General features: G+C 33.6%; 1 protein-coding gene across 1 annotated transcript in view; it reads left to right on the top strand.

Moving 5' to 3' along the window:
* Positions 1-3,815: 3,815 nt before the first annotated feature.
* The window catches only part of LOC144450048 (uncharacterized), a 61,859-nt gene continuing 51,614 nt past the window's right edge, over positions 3,816-14,060 (top strand). Inside the window, exon 1 of the mRNA XM_078140613.1 lies at positions 3,816-4,023. Within this exon, the coding sequence (XP_077996739.1) occupies positions 3,820-4,023 (204 nt within the window). The 5' untranslated portion in view covers positions 3,816-3,819. The remainder of the gene's footprint in view (positions 4,024-14,060) is intronic.

Below are 14,060 nucleotides of genomic sequence, written 5' to 3'. Positions count from 1 at the left end.
TTTTGGAATCCAAAATAGTCGTCAAATTTTATATCAATTCTATAATGGGAAGATAAATTATTGTTATTTTCCCCAAACTCTAGACAGTGAAACATGGATTTCTTACAGGAACCGGAATCATTTTTCATGTGGCAATTTGTTTGGAGATATTTTGATAAGGCGTAAAACTCCGATGTAAAATTTATGGAATGATATTATTTTTTTTGAAAATATATCTTTATTGTTAACTCACTATGTACCTAACAACTATGGTTCACAATTTCTGCAACTGTAAGCGCAATTGGCCCCCAATTTAAACGCTGAAGTACAGACTATAAAATGTGTGGTGAGAGAGAGAGAGAGAGAGATAGAGAGAGAGAGAGAGAGAGAGAGAGAGAGAGAGAGAGAGAGAGAGAGAGAGAGAGAGAGAGAGAGAGAGAGAGAGAGAGAGAGACAGACAGAGAGAGAGAGAGAGACAGACAGACAGACAGACAGAGACAGAGAGAGAGAGACAGACAGACAGACAGACCGACTAACAGACAGACAGACAGACAATGTCATGGCCCGAGTGAGAGAAAAGTTGAGAGATAGACAGGCAGTGAGACACACCGACAGATGTTTGGAGATATTTTGATAAGGTGTAAAACCCCGATGTAAAATTTATGGAATGATATTATTTTTTTGAAAATATATCGTCTTTATTGTTAACTCACTGTGTACCTAACAACTATGGTTCACAATTAAAATGTGTGGTGAGAGAGAGAGAGAGAGAGAGAGAGAGAGAGAGAGAGAGAGAGAGAGAGAGAGAGAGAGAGAGAGAGAGAGAGAGAGAGAGAGAGAGAGAGAGAGAGAGAGAGAGAGAGAGAGAGAGAGAGAGAGAGAGAGAGAGAGAGACACACACAGAGACAGAGAGAGAGACACACACAGAGAGAGAGACAGACAGACAGACAGACAGACAGACAGACAATGTCATGGCCCGAGTGAGAGAAAAGTTGAGAGATAGACAGGCAGTGAGACACACCGACAGATGGAAAGAGGAACTGGCCAAAGGAAATCGAGGCATTCGCAGATCTGATCAACATAGGCTGGGACAGGCAAACAAACAGAGAGAAAGTGATAGGTAGAACAACCGAGGTAGCGAAGATGGAGAAATAAATAGTAAAACTGAGAGTAAACGAGATAAAAAAGGACTTCAGGGAATCGTAGCAAACAAAAGAAACAGAACGAATAATTTAACAAGCATTACAGAATTTCCTAATTGAATAGAAATTAAAAACATTTTACTTACATTTCTCACAGAATTTAACTTTCTTATAAGGGACAATCTGAATTCTCTAGTGAAGGTGACGTCATGACATCTATCTTAAATTTATTTTATTAGTATTGACACATCCCATTGTTTATTTTTCACACTGCATTAGGTATTTATCGATCACTGTAGACTGTAATTTGATAACATTTTAAACGTTTATCATTGATTCGTGGAAGTGAGAAACTCTGGAAAAGAACATAGTCTGGTTTGACAAACATTGGAGTAATAATGCTAAATTTGATTGTCGAGGTAAACAAAGGTTGTATTACATTTATTTGGCTGACTTGCCAACAAGTAAAACTGACATTGCTGCAAAGTGTATAGTAACATTGGTACATTTCCTTGGCGTGTGATGCAATTATCATAGTCAATTCTTAAGCTGTAAATCATTTTGTGCTGCTCCGGGCAATGTTTTTTTTGTATTGTCAGATAGTTATTAAACATTGTAAAACTGTAACAGTTGTGGTGACAATGTCACAATATGTGTCTGGCAAGATAATGACATGTAGCAATGTATTCGTCAAACCAGACGATAAAAATTAACAATATACTGAGATATTTGTCTAGACAAAAAAACTAAGCAATATTAGTACGTCTGTCGTCTAGTTAGACGCTGAAATGTATGAATATTAGCAAAACATTGTCGACCCAGACGATAAAAATAGAAGTAGTTTGTCTAGCCTGGAGATGAAATGTAGTAATGTTATTAAGATTTTTGTCGTTGCAGACGATAAAATGTAGCAATGCTAGTAAGAATTGTCGTGCCAGACGATAAAATGTAGCAATGTTAGTAAGATTTTTGTGAAGCCAGACGATAAAATGTAGCAATGTTAGTGAGATTAATGTCGGTTGCAGATGATAAAATGTAGCAAAGTTAGCAAGATTTTTGTCATGCCAGACAATAAAATGTAGCAGTGTTAGTAAGATTTTGTCATGCTAGACGATGCAATGTAGCAATGTTAATGAGACTTTTGTGATGGCAGATGATAAAATGTAGCATTGTTAGTAAAATTTTTATCATGGCAGACGATAAAATGTAGCTATGTCAGTACGATTTTTGTCGTGGCAGATGATAAAATGTAGCAATGTTAGTAAGATTTTGTTGTGCCAGACGATGAGATGTAGCAGTGTTAGTAAGGTTTTTGTCATGCCAGACGATAAAATGTAGCAATGTTATCTTTATCGTGGCAGATAAAATATAGCTATGTCAGTACAATTTTTGTCGTGCCAGACGATAAAATGTAGCAATGTTAGCAAAGTTTTGTCATGGCAGACGGTAAAATGTAGCAACGTTTAAAGTAAGATTTTGTTGTACTAGACGATAAAATGTAGCAATGTTAGTAAGATTTTTGTGATGGCAGACGATAAAATGTAGCAATGTTATCTTTATGTGGCAGATGATAAAATATAGCTGTATCAGTACGATTTTTGTCGTGCCTCACGATAAAATGTAACAATGTTAGTAAGATGTATGACATGCCAGACGATAAAATGTAGCAACGTTATCAAGATTCTGTCGTGGCAGACGATAAAATGTAGCAACATTAAGTAGGATTTTGTCCTGCCAGATGATAAAATGTAGCAATGTTAATAAGATGTTTTTGTTAAGCCAGACAATATTTGCAAACTTGTTTTCGAGTCAGACAAGGAATGTATTTTGGTAAGATTGTTGTCCTGCCAGACGATAAAATGTAACTGTATTGGCAGCGAGCCAGACTAGACAATGTAGCAATTATTTTTGGTTAGATATTTGTCGCACCAGACTATAAAATGTAGCAAAATTGTAACATTTGCGATGAGTCAGACAACTTGTTTTTAGGTTGAACATAGAATGTAGCAATGTTATGATGGAGTTTTTAGGTTGAACACAGAATCAAATGTTAGATTAGATAAATTTAGAACAAAGAATTGGCCTATGTGTAAGTCATGTACGTAAATTTACAGTATCAGAAATATCTATTCAAATCTGTAGATGGTTCAAAATATTTTTTCTTCAAATTATGGCGGATGATTTACAAATTAGAGCAAGTACTAATTAACACCACACTAGGTGGCGTGTGCTACACTAGCTGCGTCCCTGAATCTGTAAATGTTTTATTCAAAAAATGGCCACTATCCTTTCAGATGGAGCAGTGGGTAATGGCAGTTAATTTTAATTCGCAAGATTGCAACTGTGGCAATCTATTACTATTAAACATTCACATTACGTCGCCCTTTTTACCCAGAGTCGCATTCACGAAGTCACTAGGTGAACGTTTACGTGTTTTGTTACACTTACAGAAAGCGTGCTGGTTACCATGGTGATGGAATCCCGTCGTGCCCCTGTTCATCATACGTCCGGTAGTTTGTTATCCTTGTACGCGGACAGATAGTAGTACACAGTTGGAGAAGTAGTCGCGGCGCTTTTGGACAAGTTCTACACAGTGACAGTCGACGGAGTTCTATCTGTTAACATGAAAACGTGGTTGAATTTCTACGCGCTCTTCACCAGAGGGAGAATACTTTGCTTGACCAGTTTAACGTTACTGATGAATTTCTCTACGGCTTCGATGAAAAACACCTCACAGTGTTTATCGGAAGCTGGAATCCAGCTAAGCGAAAGGGGACACAGCGGAATAACGCCGACTATTAAGCTTGCCGAGGCGTTTGCAATGATTATAGGTTTTGGGATATTTGCCGGTACTCTTGCTAAAACCTTTAGCTTCATTCGGAAGAAGGTCTTCAAAGATAAGGTAAAAACAATATTGTAATTTTTCTTTTAAAAAAATTCAGTACTCACTCATATTTCTTTCCTTTGAGACTCCGTATATTGCTAATTCAGGGATGTGCCCCTGTATTGATCATCGCCCAGATTGACATAGCGCGTAAATGATCACAGATATGACATTTGCAGTTGTTCCTTACATTGTAAGTATAGCTACATGTTAGCTTAATGTTACCGTTCAAAGAGATTTTCGATTTTTTTGGGTTTAATTTTGAAAAAGTGTCCTCTATCAGTGCTGGAATATCGTATTAGCTTACAACGCTCGAAGATGCGACAGACACGTTCTAATAAACCTGTTTTATCCGTGCATTGTTATTTTTTACCGATGCTAAAAGTGCTAAGCATCTCACGTTCATTTTGACATGTACGGTACAAACATATTGTGGCTACATTTATCCAAAAGTTTAGTACCGTATGGCAGATTTTTCCACAGTGTCACTAGCAATGTTTTTTTTTTAATGAGTTGAATCTGAAATGAAATCATGATGTTACAGGAATGTCTCTCCTATGCTTCACAACCCAAATAAACACACAATTTATTGATAGGTCGCCAAGCTGTCACATAGAATATTTAATTATGCAAAGCTGGGACTTTCGGCGGGAAACAGTTTTGGTATTGAACAAATTTATCGACATTTCTGCCGACTATTGAACCATCATAATTATACCTTACCGCAGAACTTTTGAAAAATATGACGAGTACTGTTTATGTGAGAATTTATTTTAAAATGATATTATATTGTAACGGACAGATACGTAGAAATACGAATTTGTTAGACTTTTGGCGGGAAAGATTGGGTTTAGAAATAGTTCAACGACATTTCTTCAGTTGTCTAATTTTTATTCAATTTTTTTTTATCTTACAACATAAACTTTCCACAGTATTCTGAAATACATTAATTTTTATTAATCTTATCTTAAATGTACTGACTTTGTTAGGTGAATACATATACATTTAAGAATTTGTAGTATAATTTTTGGCGGGAGGGTTCTGCCAACGGTATGTAACGCTTTTCAACGCCTTTGTACTTTACAGTATAATCGTTACAGAATATTATGACCAATGGTAATTTCTATCTTTCAAATAAAACAAATAAAGTGTCAATGCTGCAGGAATAAACATAGCGTCAATATTTATAGTCTTGGCGGGAAACATTTGGTCGGATAGGGAAAGTTAATACCTGCCGTGGGGCAACGCCCTTTCGGCCTTCTGTATTATTCAAATATAACGGATGGTTGGCATCTCCTGACGTTAGAGATTTCGTGAAAGGAAAGCACAACGTCTCATCGATAAGCTGGCATGATTTGAGGAAAGTGATTTTGTGAGCTAAAAGGTTTTCCATTTAGGGTTAGATTTATTTGCTATGCACGATACATGGTTCTAAAATATTTGAATATTATTAGCGATATTATACATCAAACATAGACCTCCTGAATACAAAACGCCTAAATAGTAGATTTCAACAATCCCTTTCTTTCGGAGTTTCTCAATGTTCTTATTCTTATTCTTATTGTTAGTCTTGTGAATTTTTTTATGTGATCAATTTATGGTACACATTTGTTTCTGATCTAGGTGATATATTGTTTTTTTGTTCCCCAGAAGTGTCATCTAGTGTAGTATGTTGGCAAACAGTTATTCACCTACATGAAATACCAGTATGTTTCGCTTATATTATCATGATTATTTAGAAGTCTTATAATTTGAACATTGGCAAATGATCGGCAAACAAACACACACAACAAATACAAACAAACAAACGAAGGAACGAACGAACGAACCAACCAACAAACAAACAAACAAACAAAGCAAACAAACAACAAACAAACAATACCAAACTAACTAACTAATTTTCTTTATTGCAAGTTGTATTGTTTCTACATTTTTCCTGATAATGGCGAGTTATGAGTAATCCACGTGCATTATAGATAAGATCTTTATCAAGAAATCCATTTTTGTTGGCAGGTGTATTAGGACAGACTTTCATGTAATGACAGTTTTTCAACCTGAAAAAAACTTCAATTCCTTATAAAAATTAGAAACAATCTTCTGCAGCATCTATAATAATGTTTCGGTTCTCTGTCAGCGTGACTGGATTACAAGACAGGCTTTAGTTCAGTACGTGCATATTACATTGGTATTAGATTCGCCAGTCCTTGCGAATGAAGCACAACTTAATATGTATGTATTGGTTCTTAAGTCAAGATTTGATATTTCAGTTGATAAACTTAAAGTGGCCACATGAATGAGGATTGGATTTTTAATTTATAAAATAATTTTATTGTGGTTTCCTATTTGAAAAATCAATGTGAAACAACATAGACAAAGTCTGTGTTTGTAATTCAATACATTGCAAATTGTTACAAAATGTGTTAAAGGTTTATTATAATACCCCAAAAAATTGTGACTTTGGAGCTATGGAAAAACATATTGCAATATTCATAATAATCTTGGTAAAAAATATTGAAAAATGTAGTACAAGCGACTTACAACATCTTAAATCTGGGAACACATTGTAAGCTAATATTTACGAAAAAATGAAGAGAATTTGATACTTTTACCCCATTTCAACAAATGATCGTAATTTTAAAGCAAAACGGAGAAATAATATAAGCAATTTTTATCTAAAATGTTCGCTATTTACGAAAATTGAAGACAAAAAGTAATTTCTGTCCTTTAAGTTTAGTTAAATAGTACTGATTTAAAAAAAATATATATAAGTGACTCACGACAGTCCTAATCTAAAATGTCGAAATTTAAGAAAGTTTTGTGAAACAGAGATATATCTTGTTTTAGCGGGAAGAGTAATTGGTCACGCAGACGACACTATTCTACTTATGGGACAAGTTTATGCTCTCCGGAGACAATTACAAAGCTGTAGTCGTAATCGTATTCTGTCTTATATTGATAATAAGATACTGTAAATCTGGATATTTTCGCTACTAGAAAATTTTGCTATTTTATAATATTCAGCTAGTTCTCAAAGACTAATTTTCAATAATTCCCAGACTCGTATATTTTGTTCATATACGAGAACGCATTTTAGTCATTACATATTTGTTTTCCAGCGAAATAGGCAAAAATAAGTCTACGGAAATTTCCAGTTTTTTCAGTAATAAGTTGCCTACATCAGAGAACCCTATTTAAGGGAGAATATGTCTGCATCACTGACGTTCTCTAATTAATTTCTCCCAGTGAATATTTACACGCAAGGCGTTTAATTATCTCAGATGATATGTAAATGAAGTACATTTGCATACCCTTATTGACCTCTTCGCTACTATTATGTTTACACTTACTCTAATAAACATGGACAATTCATTAAATTTTTAGAAAAAAATTGAAATAGGCTGTTAGTTCATTTTTAAAGTGACCTTATTTTAAAGTGGAAGTTATTTTCAATTTGGATCTCGTTACTGTAGTACGTTAACCCCAAGGATCTAGATCATTAGTTCAATGTAGGATAACAAATTGAGTTCTTTTAGTAAGGCCTCAACCCCCCTTCTGCTAACTTAATCAGTCAAAATTGAAAAACTGTTTCAGACAGCACAATCAATTTCAAAATAGTATGTAGTAGTCTGTGGGTCTATGAAGATTAAGCCAGTATGTAGTCGTATGTAGTGAGAAAAATAGTTCTATTGTTGACACTTCACTTTATTTTAGTGTTGTGCGTTAAATATAGCGAAAATTCACCCATTTCTCATTTCGGTTATTTTGTATTTGTATTTAGGACTATAAAGCAGATCCATTAAAACTAAAACCGGTTTTGTAGGATGGGAACTAAAATAGCTCAATCCCCCCCCCCTCCAATAAAATAATTTTATATTTTCTATCCTACATTGAACTATTGATCTCACTCCAAACTCAATTAAGCATCAACAAATATGTATTCAAGTTTTACAAAGCCAGTAATATCATGGACCTGCTATAATATGTTGACCCCAAATTTTCAGGATCCCTTTTGACCTATCTTAGTAAAGGATAATATGTAATTAGAACAACTTTCCACTTATATGCCAACGGTGATGGTTTTCTATTACATTTGGGGAATGTCATCCCACAGCGTAATTTAGACTCGGATCTAAATCTGTCACGCTAGCGAGTGTCACCTGAGTACAGTAAAACTGATGTAACCCCACAGGAAATGAATATTTAATAGCCACGTAGTGATATTAATACCTTCTTCCAGCGATGGATATCCACAAGTTAGCAGTTTTTTGGTAGACTTCAAAATGGCACAAAACAAAAGAGGAGAAATAGAAGCGGATTACGACAGTCTTTCTAAAATCTAGTCATATTTATGAACGAATTATGAAAAAAATGTTTTGGGTTTTGGCGGGAACGGCAGTCTTTTTCTAAAATCTAGTCATATTTATGAACGAATTATGAAAAAAATGTTTTTGGTTTTGGCGGGAACGGCAGTCTTTTTCTAAAATCTAGTCCATATTTATGAACGAATTATGAAAAAATGTTTTTGGTTTTGGCGGGAAAGTGTTGGCCATAAACGATTGTTTATGCAGACGATACAAAGGCCTGTTATCCAGTCTGTGCATTATATCATATTAATTAACCATTGCTTATTTGCATAAACTAGGTCACTGGTCGTTCGTTTACATTTCTGGAACTCAAAAACCTTACGGGTTCAAAGGACACTTAACTTGAATTAATTCAAATTTGTACACAAGACAACACAGTGTGAAACACTTAAAAGAAAAAATAATACAAACGAAAAAAAAAAGAATTTACAGTACACTTATTTTCTGTTTCCTTGCAACTTAATAAATAAAAATGGCAAGCCAATGATTTCACATCTGAATCTTGATTTCAAAATTTTCAAGAGAGTTTGGTTCTGATTTCTAGGTGGGATAATACTAGTTTAAGATCATTCTATTTTATTACACAAAATATAAAATTATGGTGTAAAATGTTAGTTTGAAAAGTAAAAAATTAGTCGTTAATTTCTGTAGATAATTTAAAAACAAATAAAACAATAGCGGACGAAAAATAAAAAAAAAATATTCACAATCGAACCACAATATCAAGAAACAAAACAAACACCCCAAACATGCAAGCAAACAAGCAAAGAACAAACAGACAAACACAAAACTATAAACAAACAAACAAACAAACAAAGAAACAAACAGATACAGACATACAGACAGACAGACAGACAGACAAACAGACAGACATAAAAACAAACACAAACAGAAATGAAACCGTACACGAGATAAGCGATACTACACTGAAATAAAACAAAACAGTTACATTATTTTCATTAAGGCCCCTTATGCTCTGCAATAAAAAGTATTCAATTAAATGCACTTCCACTGACACGACCACGGCCCCTTATGCTATGCAATAAAACCATACAATCAAATGTACTTCTACTAACACGACCCGTCAGAAATCCCAGTTAACCATTTTTGTCAATGCGACGTTTGGGAAATCAGACTTCGTACATTTGAAATGATGTTATAACAGGAAAGCAGTGCGTATTAGCGTCAAATGCTTACCAGGAGGGTAACTCAATGGTTACCATGGGAATAAAACTGACATGTCTTGGCAAAGGGTATTTTATTTCAGAAAAGATTGAGTAATGCTGTTGATTTGTACAGTTGGGAATAACATTACAATGTGTTGATTTGGCCCATCATGTAATGGTGTATCACTGACAAAAACACAGCGATGAAAAAGACTTTCAATTTGGTGTTCCATGGCAACCGAGCAAACATTCTGCGATGTAAAATAATGAAGTGACAGTACAGAACCCAAATTATGAAAATACCTGAAAATCCTTGAAGGATGTTCCTTTCAAAGAAATCTACAGATTTGTAATTGCAAAATAATTATATTGATAATAAAATGAAATTATATATAATTATTATAATTATCAACAATTATTGATAATTATTTTCAATATTGGTACTAATGATAATTATAGTGGCAATTATTATATTTTGGTAATTATTTGATACATAACTTGATATAAATGTATTCATTAGATTTACCAATGCCAAAAATACCATAGGTTTGGTATATTAGTTTAAGAAACACCCAATAGGCCTTAATTTTTTTTAATTATATGTGTTTAGAATTGTAGCCATGACGACATAATGAATAATAACAAATACTTGTTAACTACCTAGCTTATTATCCGTAATCTGTGATGCGTGAGGTTTCAACTTATGTATAACTGTCATCTTCAAAAACAGGATATTGACCTTTCAGAGAGAGAGAGAGAGGGAGGGAGGGAGGGAGGGAGAGAGGGAGAGAGGGAGAGAGGGAGAGAGAGAGAGAGAGAGAGAGAGAGAGAGAGAGAGAGAGAGAGAGAGAGAGAGAGAGAGAGAGAGAGAGAGAGAGAGAGAGAAATCAACTCCCTTCAGAATAGAGTACGTGTACAGTGTGGAGTACTTTATAAGATTTTGTCTGATTCGTTTAAAATTATAAAGTCAAAACATCTATCGTCCGTTTTACTAATGTTGTAATCATGAAGTTTTATAGTGTCGTGTTTTCTCCAATCAGCGAAGACCTTCTAAAGGCGTCACGTGACACCGATGCAGGTCGTCGTCATATTTCATTGTAACACTAGTACTCCTTCGTGTAATTTGCGTGTTCCCAATATTGAAGCAGAAAGTTCAATGATCATGAAAATAGCAGGACTAGCAATTGCTAAAAACATGATGACTTAAATTTCATAGAATGGTCACTACTTTCGACAGACCACGAAACCGTTATCAAAAATATGTTTGCCAGTGAAAGATACGTATTTAATTATTGAATCTTTTAATCCCTTATTGACCAAAAAAGATAAGTGACTGTTCTTCAGCGCAATGCTAAATTGCTTTTATAACAAGTTTTCGTCAGAGCTGATAAAAATGTGAATCTCTTTATAGAAGAGTTAATAAAGGAAGTAGAAATACGGCAGCTGAATGAAAAGACGATTTTGCACTACAATATATACATCGATTGGAAATCTGACGTCAAGCAAGATTTCACAAAGTATTTTTAAATCTATATATATACTAAGACATAGATAAGAAAATTCACCTTTCAGGAAGGAGCATCTTTCTATATCAAAATATAAACGAGTCAAATACTGCAAACCTGGAAATTTCACTGAGGGCAAATATTCGCTAATTTCGCCAGAAAACAAAAACGCAAAAAAGTAATGACTAAAATGCCATCTTGTACATGATTGAACACAATGTACCAATCTGGTAATTAGTAAAAATAAGTAGTGACTAAAATGCCTTCTTGTACATGAACACAATGTACTTGTCTGGTAATTAGTAAAAATAAGTAATGACTAAAATGCCTTCTTGCACATGAACACAATGTACTAGTCTGGTAATTAGTAAAAAGAAGTAATGACTAAAATGCTTTCTTGTACATGAACACAATGTACCAATCTGGTAATTAGTAAAAATAAGTAGTGACTAAAATGCCTTCTTGTACATGAACACAATGTACTTGTCTGGTAATTAGTAAAAATAAGTAATGACTAAAATGCCTTCTTGCACATGAACACAATGTACTAGTCTGGTAATTAGTAAAAAGAAGTAATGACTAAAATGCTTTCTTGTACATGAACACAATGTACCAATCTGGTAATTAGTAAAAATAAGTAGTGACTAAAATGCCTACTTGTACATGAACACAATGTACTTGTCTGGTAATTAGTAAAAATAAGTAGTGATTAAAATGCCTTCTTGCACATGAACACAATGTACTAGTGTGGTAATTAGTAAAAAGAAGTAATGACTAAAATGCCTTCTTGCACATGAACACAATGTACTAGTGTGGTAATTAGTAAAAATATGTAGTGACTAAAATGCTTTCTTGTACATAAACACAATGTACCAGTCTGGTAAATAGTAACAATTTATTCGTTGAGACCTTAGCTGAAGACTATAAAATCACAGATTTTCTAGCAGTGAAAATATCTAGGCTTACAATCAGATGTTAATGTATGACACTTATTCCCCTGCAAAAATAGTATTACACATTTAAAAAAAGTTAATAAATCAAATTTGTAGCGAAAAAGCGAATTCGTAATACTACGATTATAAGAAATAGCCCAATTCATATCCAATACCGGTATTTTCATAGACTAGCACGTAGTAAGGCCAAATAAACAATGTTCTTTGGTTCCGGTTACCCATGAAAAATAATAATAAAATCGCGAAAATCGGGAAGTCTCGCAAGAAATAGTGGATGCGGAAACTGACATCAACTTAAAAAGACACTCTAAAACTGTGCTTCCAATCTGTAATGCCTAATGGCTGTACATCTGATAGGAAGAAATAAACAGCACAGAGACCATTTGGTAAATAATGGAAAACCAGAACTAGACACTCACACATGCAAAAAGATATAATAAAATAAAATGAAAAATCTACCCTCGCCAACTATTTTAAAATTGAATGTAATCGGAACCACACAATTTTTTTTACGCCTAATGAAAATCCCCACTTTCGTATGTAACATCTTACTATTCAAAACATCAAAAAATATAAACTACTTATGTTTTGGTCGTTGCCCCTTTCAAAGTACTTTTACAATGTATACTATTCTTTTAGAATAACAGCTTTAGTGAACTTTTCCCCCTCATAGAGTAATTTTGCACAGTAATAATCCGTAACAATAATATTAATTGAGTGAAAAATACCACAGATAATACGTTGTTTTGATAATGTTAGGCGATTACGCCAAGGTATTATTAGGATTAATCCGCCAAGATTCTCAGAAAATGGACTTCGCTAATATTCTCAATTGAAAAAAAATCTAACAGTGCCATGTATTTGAATAAATAAAATATTCATCTACATAAATATAAATACATTATGATATGAAATACAAATAAACAATAAATAACAATGACCATACACCTAAGTACATGTAAAGGTGACTTAAAGTCAGGGTCCAAATGATTTCATTTATCCGTATGCATCTGCAATAAGTCAGTAAAAAAACCACCTATGGTATTATTCAATATTAAAATTGGCAAGTTATTAATTTTAATCCACTTTCTTAATCCACATTAAGCATATAAACGCATTTGCCAATCTTCGACTTTTCGTCCGTTCTTTCATATTTTTTTTAAAAATCCAGTTGAAACGAGAGTCTATTTAAAAGGTTATGCGTGGCTCATACAAGCATGAATATACAAAATGTAATGCTGACATCAATTATTCTAAACAACTAAGGAGCGATTTATACATATACAAAAAAAGTCAACTTCCCTCAAATTGACAATTACAGAATACTTAATAAAGTATAAACCCAGATTCTATAAATGATTAATCTTTCGAAAATACCCTAAAGATGATCAGAAGCAATTATTACGATTGTAAGGAGGTTCATTAATAAACATAGGGCTTTCTGCATGTTTAATATATACGATTGAAAAGCGTCTGCTTATAAGACATCAAATACAATTTATATAACAAAGTCAGTATTTCTTGAACCGTGATAAATTGAAGTCTTTGTCTTCTAATCAAATTTAATCTGTAACAGATTTATGGACATGTAAGTTGTCATAAAAAGAGGAAGGGATAATTAAAATGGAAGTATGCAGTTTAAAGAATTCTGGTAAACCGATTACACTTACAAAATCAGTACTATGAATGATCTCAGGACTTTAGATTTAGCGATTAACTTATTTACTATAGAGTCACGTACATCTGTACAATTCTTATCACCATACGTTTCTGGTGAAATTTAATTCAATTCAATACATCCTTCTAGACATTACAAGACAGAACAAGTAGGGAACATAGTGATTAACTTTAAGACACTTTAGTAAATCAGCTATGAAGGATAACTTGAAGAAGTGTTAAGCGTATCATTCATGGACAATTAATAGACTATATTTCATCTTCAAAATTCCGTGGCCAAAAACGCGTTTCCATGCCAACAGATAACATGGTTATGAAATAATAACTTTCGACGTCAAAAACACGTTTCCATGTCATCAGACTATAATAGTCACAGTTCAAAATCTGTAT

Source organism: Glandiceps talaboti, chromosome 19 (assembly GCF_964340395.1).
Source record: "Glandiceps talaboti chromosome 19, keGlaTala1.1, whole genome shotgun sequence".
In the NCBI taxonomy this organism is placed as follows: Eukaryota; Metazoa; Hemichordata; class Enteropneusta; family Spengelidae; genus Glandiceps; species Glandiceps talaboti.
This window is presented reverse-complemented; position numbering and strand designations above follow the sequence as displayed.